Below are 10724 nucleotides of genomic sequence, written 5' to 3'. Positions count from 1 at the left end.
CATGTGGAAAATATAGTTGAATGTGCTCACCTCTTGGTCTTGGAAAGAAGTGTTGTGGACAAGTAAATAGCATTTCCGCAACCTGTCAAATCTACTTCCCTAACCCCATCCCCCCAGAGTATGAGTTTTGGGACAGGCTGGGCAAATACTTGAGAAAGTGCATCAACTTGAGAAACAACAAATTCCGTTGTTGTCAGCTCGTAAGAACGAAGAGAAGTGACGGGGCATAGGCAGAGTGCACGTTTTAGAAAAGTGTGGGAATTAATGGAACCTAAAAATATCTCCACAGAGAATGTGTCACTGTTACCTCACAAAGACCATCTGCTTCCGACAGCCCTAATGCACCATTGACATTCTAGGATCCAGGAACACACGAATCTAGCGTGCAAGGAAATGCAAAGCTGACTGAATTGTCTCAATATTTTGATAAAAGGCAAAGATTCTTTGTAACAATTCTTTGCCCAACTCTGTTGCCCTGTAATCATCATTTATATCCCAATTCAGCAAAATACTTAAGTACTAACTTCAAGCATGTGAACTGAGGCTCCAGTTCATTGTAAGACACTTTGCTGATTTTAAAAAGCATAGCTATTTGTGACAGCACTTAAGCATATGCTTAAGTTTCTTGCTTAACTATTGTTCTGAATAGGGATAGACTCACATTATGTGTCTAAGCACTTTCCTGAGTGGGTGCGTCTAAAACAAGTAGTATTATTCAAACGATGGCCTTAACAAAGCATTTGACAATCAGTCCAGCAACGTCTACCTTAGAGTGTCTTCTGAAAGGCAGCCAAAGTTTGTCTACACGGGGAAATTTACTGGCATAGTTATACCTCTATAGTTATACACCGGACCCTCGCTAGAACGTGGGATTTGTGATCCATGCATGGTACTGTGTTAAAATGAATTGCAATTAAAGTAATTAAATTTGGGATCCATGGCCGTGACCCCGTTATATGCAAATTCGTGCTATATAGATGCATGTTCTAGCAAGGGTCCAGTGTACTTATATAACCCTCCACATGGAGTTATTCCTTATTCAAGAATTATGCCAGTAAATTTCCCTGTATAGACAAGACCTTCAGAGTGTGATCCTGAGAAGGGCAGAAGTAAAAAGGGGACTAAAGGTGCTCAGAAGCCTTTTAATAATGGTATTACCACTTCTCACAAAGCAATATAGCAACTACAATAACAATTCTTTAGATAGTAGTAGCTGTAATAATTCTTAGTAGAAGGCTAATGATTTATCTTGTAGTTTATATTTGTAACAAAGTTTTAATAGTCACAATCTTAACAAAAAACAGTTCCATAAAAGTGACCTTTCATAAGAATAGTGTGTGTGTATGTGAGCGAGTGAGAGAGAGAGACTGTCTATATCCAGCTTGGGTCAAATATCAGTGTTGTTGTAGCCTTGTTGGTCCCAGGATATTAGAGAGACAAGGTGGGGGAAGCTAATATCTTGTGTTGGACCAACTTTTGTTGGCGAAAGAGCAGATTTCAAGCCACACAGAGCTCTGCTTCAGGTCTAGTAAGCTTTACAATTGTGTTTTTACATCCCCAATGTTTTTATGAGACTGTCACCAAGCAAGGCTGCTCTCCAGCTCCAAAATATACACTGCCAGTCAGTCTCTTTCAAGGAGGCTTATTTTCTTAATGGATGCACCTAAACAAACAGAAAAACTGTATTTTAATTCAGTCCTTATTTTCAGGTTTCAGTTCCATCCCTCTTCAGGGCCTTGCCAGCTTCCTAGGTCTGCTCCCTCTCTAGGGCAGTAGCCTCCTTGCTCTAGGGGCCCACAACAGTGTCAGATTGGGTCAACCTGTCTCAGTCAAACCATTTCTTCCTACCTACTAGCAGTTCTTTATAGGCCCAGGTAGATCCCAGCCCCCTTGAATTGGCTGGATTGCACGCACCTGCTCTGATAGGCCCAGCTAGCCTCTAGAAAAACAACAAAGAGTCTGGTGGCACCTTAAAGACTAACAGATTTATTTGGGCATAAGCTTTCGTGAGTAAAAACCTCACTTCTTCGGATGCAGGAAGCCTCTAGGCTAGTCACAGAGACCAGCTACCCTGAGGCAGCTAGTTTGGTAGTATAATACGTCTCTGGTACATATTCTCACTACTGAAAAATCAGCTTGTAATAGGACTGTTAAAATGTTATAGATTCAAGACTCTCCTGTTGCAGGAGAATGTCCCTGCTGTTACGATTGAAACAGCACATATACATTTAAACAGGGAAGCTTTGGATGCTGGTATTACTACTGTTCTGTATAGCTGCTGTTCTTATACCATCCTCATCACTGCAAGATTGGAGCATCTTCTGGCCGTGCATCTGTCACATGTGATCCTGCCTCCATTGAAGTCAATAGGAGTTTTGCCCTTTATTTCAGAAGGTGTCGGATGGATTGAGCCCTTTTACCATAACGAGTACTTGTCCCTTGTACATTGCCAATGCCGGTTTAGTTATCATTGCCATTTGATAAGCAGGAAAAATAGTGCAGTGATAACACATTCCAGAATGATAAATGTGAATAGATAACTCCACTCTTGGATATGCACTGATGTCTCCGTAAGTCAGAGGGCATTGTGTTTATGGAGACATTTTTAGGCTGTATGACTATTTTTCCTCAAGGTTTACATGTAAAATGTCATATGAGGATTTCTCAGACTGGAATACAGCAGGTTCAGATGGAATTTAAATGTGGTCCCTGGCAACATTACCGCCAAACACTCCATCGTGTAAGCACTGTGTAACTGTTCAGAAATGCTGAAGAAAGACATCAAAGTCCTGGATGCAAAGGAAGGTTATTTACAAACAAATCCACTACTAGTTCTTCCAAGATCAAATGTAAGTCTGACCATCTAGGGTCATAGTTTTGCAACACGCACTCCCTGTTGCCTCCCATATCTGTACAGATTTAACAAATAACGAATTTGGCAGGTAGCTTTCAGGGTTTAGTAGCACTCTGGAGACAGGATGGAGAGAGAAGGTTCAGCACATTTATTAACCGCATGAGTGCTCAGTGCCAACTGAGTCTGCTCAGAGTTCTGGGAGACATCCTCATACCTGCTCCAGCTACTTTATGCTGGGTAAAAGGGACCTAATAGTCCTAGTTCTGGCTGAGAATGAAGGCAAAGACAACTGAAAGGCAGCCTTCCAAGGAACCCTTATAAGCCCTGATGTAGGGGTGTTTCAGGGCCAGGAGAGGCATAACAGGCATTCCAAGATTCCAGACAGTGCTGCAGTCCATAGAGCAGCCTACGGGCCTGTCTAAATTATGCTAGGCGCTGCGTCAGAACAGGCAAAGATCAGAATGTTGCAAAAGAGGACGTAGCCTGGACTGTGAATTTTGTACTGTGCCTTTGCTAGGTGCAGCACAAACCTGACCTGTACTTTGCATTGAGCCTGCACAGAGAATTAACACAGCATTATAGCTACACACACATTAATATCATATCTATCCTTACATTTAATATACTGCCTCTTGTGTTAGCATCTAACTACAAGTTGTTCAAATGTGAGACTTTGCTTTAAAGAGGGGAAATATATTGTAAGCTATGTTGAATTCCATTTTTTTTAAACAGTAATAGAGCCATTACAAACCAGAATGAAATAACTTGCCAATTATCAACAATACAGTATCTCAGCCCAGATGCTCCACAAATGCACAAAGAAAAAAAATAGTAGGCTGTGTCATGGGACCAGAAGATTACAGCTGTTAATTACTATTTCCCCCCAAACTCATGAAGACACTTCAAATCATATTAGGCTGTCCATTCGTGAATTTGGGACCTTAAACTAATACAACCCAAAAGTAACAGGTTAATATCTATATTATATGCTAGTAATGGACACAACATGATTTAGCCTCATTCTCGTTAAAATAGCTTTACTGATTTGCAGACAGTGGATCAAGGCTGTATATGCAGAAGGATACTATAAAGAGCCAGGGGACAATTACAAACACTTGTCAGAGACAGAAAAAAAGGGGAGGGGTGGCATATAAATTGACTGGGACTCTTGTTCAAGTTCAGAGGGGGGGAAAAAAAAAAAAAAAAAAGCAGCATCACCAGGAGTATGCAAAGCTGGATTTGCAGTTCAAAAGGGTAGGTTGGGTTGACAAAATAACCGGCCTCACTGCAGCCAATAATATACCTGTGCTTGGAGTTACGTGAACTTCTCTATAAGAACTCAGGCCATCTCTCTTTAGGGTGATGAAAGGGACAGGCCACTGGCCTAGGAGTCAGACAGACTGAAATCTGTTACCTCAGAGACAGTGATAATGTGGCCCATAATCACACATATGAGGCAGACTTAAGCAAGTCACTTCACCTCTATGCTTCAGTTTCCCCAGCGGTTCCACAGAGATTGTAAAGCTTGTTCACATTTGTGATGTGATTTGAAATCTATGGCTGAAGAACGCTATATACAATGCAGAGCATTATTTCAGTTGTTGGTGCTCAGCAATGCAATAAGAGGCAAGTTAGCAGACAATTTCTGTTAGTAACTATGCTACATAAGTGCCTGATCTTCTGGGGTTATGAGCTCCCTCCTCTCCAGCTGAAGCCAAGGTACTGTGGATGCCTCCCACTTTACAGGATTGGGCCCCTAGGCACAACATAGCAAGAAAGACATAGGGAATTAACCAAGTTACGGAAATGGAAATGAGAACTGTTGGCAAGAAAAAAGCCCAGCAAACAAACTAATTACATGCAGGAATAACTTTAATAAGTCACAGAGCTGTAAAATATCAATAGCTGCATAACAATACACAAATTTAATTTTTATTATGAAACAACAAGCATGTCTTTGGTAAGCCAGTCAGTCTCTCCCCAAATACCTACATATCTGAAAAATCATGTGTTTGTTCCTTCGTAATAAGACACCCTAACTTTGTGAAAGATTTGCTGCGGTCACTATATTTCTGAAAACATTTTTCCTTGAAGTATATACACACTGTAGGCAAAACAGGATTTTTGTTTCAGGCTAATACATAATCTGAGAATATTTAAAAACCAATATATACTCAGGGATAACGAAGATGATTTCTGCCTCTATTAACACATTCCGGTATTTTGATCTCGTCTGTAAACTTTTTTGTTCAAAACCTGGACTACTGTGTAATGGCTAACACTGGACATTCCATTTGCTTAAAAAGACACGTTCAAAAAAATCAGTGTCTTCCAAGTCAATGATTTAAATGACCCAATTGAGTTATCAGAGAGAAACTATAGGCCTTAAACCTATTTATTCTTCTTGGATTTCTAGCAAATGCCTATGAGCAGACTGTTTCCACTTTACATGAGAATATTCTGAGAGAGAAAGTCCATGCTCTTATTACATCATGCAGTGATGCGGCTCCAGCCATTCAAGGTATACTCACATAACAGAACACTTGCCTTTCAGTTTATCCTTCTTTTTCTGCTGCTTGGATTTCTTCCCATCCACCTGGAGACTGACAGTTCTTCTCTTCTCCAGATTCAAGAGTTCTTGGAAGAGCTCCTGTACATTGTAGTTCATTTTAGCTGATGTCTCCATGAAGGAACACTTCCACTTGCTGGCTAAGGCTTCCCCTTCACTAGCATCCAGTTCCCTCTGGGTCTCATCACTCTTGTTACCAACCAACATTATTGGAATCTTTTGGATATCCCCTTTGAGCTGACAAATCTGATCATAGATTGGCTGAAGTTCTTCCATGGACTGCCTGCTGGTGACAGAGTACACCAAGATGAAAGCATGACCTTTGGAGATAGACAACCTCTGCATAGCAGGGAACTGATGGCTGCCGGTGGTATCTGTAATCTGAAGGGTGCAGATGTTCTTATCACAGCTGATCACCTGTCTGTAAGTGTCCTCAATGGTAGGGATGTAGGTTTCCCTGAAAGTTCCCCTTACAAAACGAAGGACCAAAGAGCTTTTACCAACGCCTGCAGCTCCAAACACAACCACCCTGTAATCATTGCTTTGTTCTGGCATGTTTGCTCTGATGTGACCCAAGAAGTGAGGAAGGTCTGAATTGCAAATGCCCAGGTTTCTTGAGTTTACATGCCCTTATGCAGAGACGGCCTGCAGAGAGGAAAAACAAAGGGGGGGGTGAACCCCAACCCTCATCATTCACAGTACACAAGAGGTTTTGCTATGCTGATAAATACACCCCCTCCTCCCATCCTTCATCTCTCTGCTGTATTACAAAGCCAAACCAAATCCCCATGGCACACGTCCCATACACAGCAAGCATCATATTGAAAGTGAAAACTGTAATTCACCTGTGGCCACCAGCTCCAATATCCGGAGAAACGAGATTAAAATCACCCACCAGAGCTAAGATCAGGCAGCGTCTCTCATTAAAGTTCTTCTGTGCCCAAGCAACAGAGCCCCGCAGCATTTAGCTCCCCTGCAGCTGGTGCAGAGGCTCTGCTCAGCAAACGCCTTGGAATCACCTCCTGCTGCCTACACCAATCCCAGCGACAGGCTCCCTCACTTCCCACCTTTTGTCGGATGCTAATCCTGGGGGGAGAGGGGGGGTTGTTTTTCTCTCTCTAGTTTTTGTGCACTCTCCCACGCTGGCTCTCGCAAAGCAACAGGCAGCACAACTTGGCCATCACTAAAGCTGCATCACCTCCACTGATGGATCTAAGCTAATGCAATATTTCAGCTTCTGGTACAATCAGAGGCATGCAGGCATGAGAGTCATGCACTAGGGTCATCTATAATCAGGAGTGGCTGCATCATCAATCCCCTTCAGAAAAAAGGGGTAAGGTGGATCCTGCTGATTTTTGCATCCAAGCCCCCCTCGATTGGACCATCAGAATAATAATAAAAAAAATCTGCCCCAGAAAGCCTGAACCCCCAACATCCTGGCACAACAGACTCCCAAAGCCCAGATCCAGTACCTGGACTCTGCTGGATCCAGCCACATTTTGGCTCCTACCTTCAAATTCTACTGCATAAATAGAGAATGAGGAGAGAGGTACTTCTTACACCAAAAAGAAATTCCAGACTCTGATACGCCACAGAGCAATAGTAGAACAGCTACCCAGAGCTGGCACTTGGTTCTTGTTCGATCTAGCCAATTTTTGCCCCCAACCATGAAAATTCCACTGGTCAAGTATATCAGCAGAACTTCTGTGTGGGTTTTATTCTGATGGAATCATTTAGAGCTACAGAAGTGAATTGTGCTATTAAAAGGGGGAAAAAATACAGCCTTCATCCCCACCAAGCCTTGATATTTTCCAGTTTAGGCTCCGGTGCTTTGATTTTGTTGCTGATAAAGAAATAATGCCCTATTTAGTTAGGGGGCAGGGCGGAAATCCAGCTTGCATGGCTGATCATTTATGGGACATCACAGGCTGGAGGATGTTTCCAGCACTATTTAGAATACACAGACCTAATTTTGTTGCTGTTTCAGTGGTATGTTTACAGTGTTCTGTATAGGGTTGTGAAATGTGCATCTCCATCACCTTTTTGGCAATGCTGTTGCATGAGGATAGGTAAGGATCCAGATTATGCTGGTGATGTAGGGGAAGGTGCATATATATAGTAAGTGTAAGTAGAAAGACTGGGGAGTATGCAGCTAAAAATTATCCAGATTCACAAAGACACTGGTGCCAAATTAGAGAATTGCAGTTTTCTTGAAGGAGGATATCTTGGGAGGAATAGAACAGGAGTACTTGTGGCACCTTAGAGACTAACAAGTTTATTTGAGCATAAGCTTTCGTGGGCTACAGCCTACTTCATCGGATGCATGGGAGGAATAGTAAAAGCTACACCTGCTCTCTCTTTTGATGGTACAATTTCTGGGTTTGCAGCCAAAAGTTGGCAGGATCCCTGGATCCAAGTTTTTGCAGCAAGGTCTAGATTTGTTAAAGGTACAGAAGAAGCAGTGATATGTTCTCTACTTACATGGTAGATTTTAGGGGATTGGGGCCCCAAAATTGGCAGCATCCAGGTGGGTTTTGCAGAGCAGTTGCACCAGGATGTGTCCTGGTCTGGGTGTTTTGGTGGCAGGAAAGTAGCTATTTTGGTACTACATTTGGGGGTGTAACTGCAAATATCAGCAGGATCTAGCCAGCTCCAGGGCTGCCCAGAGGGGGTGGGGGGGAGGCAAATGGGGCAATTTGCCCCAGACCCCATAGGGGCCCCCACGAGAATATAGTATTCTATAATATTGCAACTTTTTTTAATGGAAGGGGCCCCGGAAATTGCTTTGCCCCAGGCCCCCTGAATCCTCTGGGCAGCCCCAGCCAGCTCCATCTTTCACCCACTTACCTGCCACATTCAAGCCCCAAACATGCACCACTCTCACCCCCTCCACTCCCCAACAGTAGAGCAGACACAACAAGTGCTCCTAGCTCCAGACAAGCAGCTTCCTCCCAGGCAAGTCACCCCGGTACTGTTCAGCTATCAAGCTCTATATGCAGGAGAAAGTGGTAGCCCCAGGCCCTCCCAAAGCCAGGAGGGAGCAAGCAACAGCACCACTGCTGGCTTTTTGATGAGTAATAAGATTATTGCAGCACAGCTGAAGACAGCACAGGGCTTTAGCAACAGCCAATGAAAGCAGCCCCCTTTCCTCATCCAAGCCTCAGCATAGAATAAATATGTATATGAATCTTTACCTCATTCTTTTGCTCTTCCAAAAAGCCGGCTAGTGCAGGGGCAGCCCACACCCACAGGCAGCCTGGTGTGGAGCTGGCACTCAATGGAAATACAAATTCCACTGTTGTACTTGTACCCGATGGAGAGCAGAGGCTGGGAAGCACCACTGCACTGAGGGAGAGGGCAGGCGTGGCTCCCCCTGTGCAGCAGCCCTAAAGCCAGCCTCCAAATCTGCCCTTGCTGGGAGCCCTGCTCCGCCCTGGCAGCTGGGCTGCTCTGGCGTGGCTGCCTAGCTGTATTTCCAAGGTGATGGAGCCGCACAGACTCACCCCTGCTTGCAGTCACCCTGTATTTCATTCAGTTTTTCCAGGAGTGGAACATCCCATTCATGCTGCTGGAGTGGAATAATAATAATAGTTAAAGGAGCCAAGTCTTCCATTAGAGGGTTATCATCTTGTCTGGGGAAAACTGCCTGGGTTTATTAGAGCACTTTTCCAAAGCCAAGCACGGTGTTTAGCGCTGGAAGAAGCAGCTCTGTATAATGCAAATGCAGCAGGGCTTTCTCTGAGGTAGATGGTTGTCTTTAATGTCAAAACACCTGATGTGAGCCTAGCAAAGCGTTTCTTGGCCAGATCCCAAACCAAAATTGTTATTAATTTCTTATTTGCACCCAAGTACTTATCCCAGCAGTGGCTAGATTTTTCCCAAATTCTATTCACACCTTTTACCATCCCATGAGAGAGAAAAAAAAAAATCAGTGTACTCCTAAGTAAAAATCATTTTAAAAAATGAAGCCAACACTGGAATTGTAGGTACAAATACTACACTGCTAACTGTGAGTGCTTCTATCAGAGGGACTCCCCGCTGAACTGAAATCACCTGCTGTTAAGACTGGAGATGTCCTCCTCCTTTGGGAGCATTGTAAGTAATGTTCAGCCAGAAACTTCCTGATATTCTGCACAGATATCTTGTTCAGGACAAGCAGTCCAAGAATCTCTCTAGTAGATCAGCATCAGTTGATCAGTCTCTAATAGATCAGCAGTTCAAGGAAGCTATGCTGCCTTATTAGGGGCGCTCAGGTGTTCTTTCTCCTTATTGTCCCAGCCTCATTGCCTGAGACAGGGCAATTTAACCTTCTGTTATCTAGGCGGGACCAGTTTTCCAACCCATCACATGCAGCTGTGCTGATCTTCATTATAAAAAGGCTTTTCTGAGCACTTCTTTATACTAACAAACAACAGTGGGAGAAGATTTTCCTATATTTAGTTGTGCAATGTGCTTCTTCCTTCTTACATCCTGATCTATGGTTATTTATTTGTATTTTAAAAGCAGACAAATTAATTGCATGTTGTCTTCTTGGCTATTTGCTAAAATCTCTGAGCATGTATTGTATAGGGCAGGTGTACATTTGCTTTAGCTAAAAATAGGATTCCTATATTAGCATCTATTGTATTGTCCCCACTGAATGGAAGTTGTTTCCATAGAACTATTCCAATTCAATATAGTCTTCTTTCCTCATACATGTAAGAGAAAGGAAATTCCTAATTTTGTTTCAGGATAAATTTTCATATGGAGTTTTACTTATTTTGATCAGCAAAAGGACTTATCAAAGTGCTAGGTCACAGGTGCCTTGTTACAAGTTCTAAAAAACCAAGACTATGCTTTCTCATTGTTAGTGGAGCCATTTCCTGTTGCAACAATGGAAACTACATCTGTGTAGCCGAGTGTCTGTGCCCCCTGTGACAGTTTGGAGGATATGTCTGTGGCCAATTACGAATACCTCTCTTTTATAACTGGCATGTAACATTTGCTTTTAACGACTCTCTTCCAGCAATCCCACATGAGGCTGAAGCATGGAAAATCCCAGGGGAAGGACTGGAACAAAGAAGATGTGTCGCTTATTTAAAAAGTGACATGCGCTCTAGCAAGGGCAGCCATTTCATTACCAGAACCAGAGGAGTCAACAGGAGGAGTGGAGGCAGGTGGGACCTGGCCTCCCTGAAGGACCTGGACCAAACCCCAAGATTCACAAAACGGGGACACAAGATTCTCAAGACTAAGTGGGGATTGTGTTCAGGAGACCGTTGTTTTGCCTAAGTCTAACTCTCTGGTGCTGTCTAAGAGTAA

The 10724-nt window shown here is 43.2% G+C and overlaps 1 protein-coding gene across 2 annotated transcripts; it reads right to left on the bottom strand.

Annotated features, from left to right (window-relative positions):
• Positions 1 to 4719: 4719 nt before the first annotated feature.
• DIRAS3 (DIRAS family GTPase 3) lies at positions 4720 to 8829 on the bottom strand. Of its 2 annotated transcripts, none has more exons than XM_034780432.1 (2): positions 8618 to 8829; positions 4720 to 6068 (listed from the first exon to the last, which is right to left on the bottom strand). In XM_034780432.1, the coding sequence occupies exon 2, from the start codon at positions 5976 to 5978 to the stop codon at positions 5382 to 5384; it is 597 nt and encodes a 198-aa protein (XP_034636323.1). In that variant the 5' UTR covers positions 5979 to 6068; positions 8618 to 8829; the 3' UTR covers positions 4720 to 5381. The 2 variants fall into 2 exon arrangements, with proteins under 2 accessions (XP_034636323.1, XP_034636324.1); XM_034780433.1 differs by lacking the exon at positions 8618 to 8829 and adding an exon at positions 6269 to 6495.
• Between the last annotated feature and the right edge of the window lie 1895 nt (positions 8830 to 10724).

The sequence above is a fragment of the Trachemys scripta genome, chromosome 8 (genome assembly GCF_013100865.1).
Source record: "Trachemys scripta elegans isolate TJP31775 chromosome 8, CAS_Tse_1.0, whole genome shotgun sequence".
Lineage (NCBI taxonomy): Eukaryota > Metazoa > Chordata > Testudines > Emydidae > Trachemys > Trachemys scripta.
This window is presented reverse-complemented; position numbering and strand designations above follow the sequence as displayed.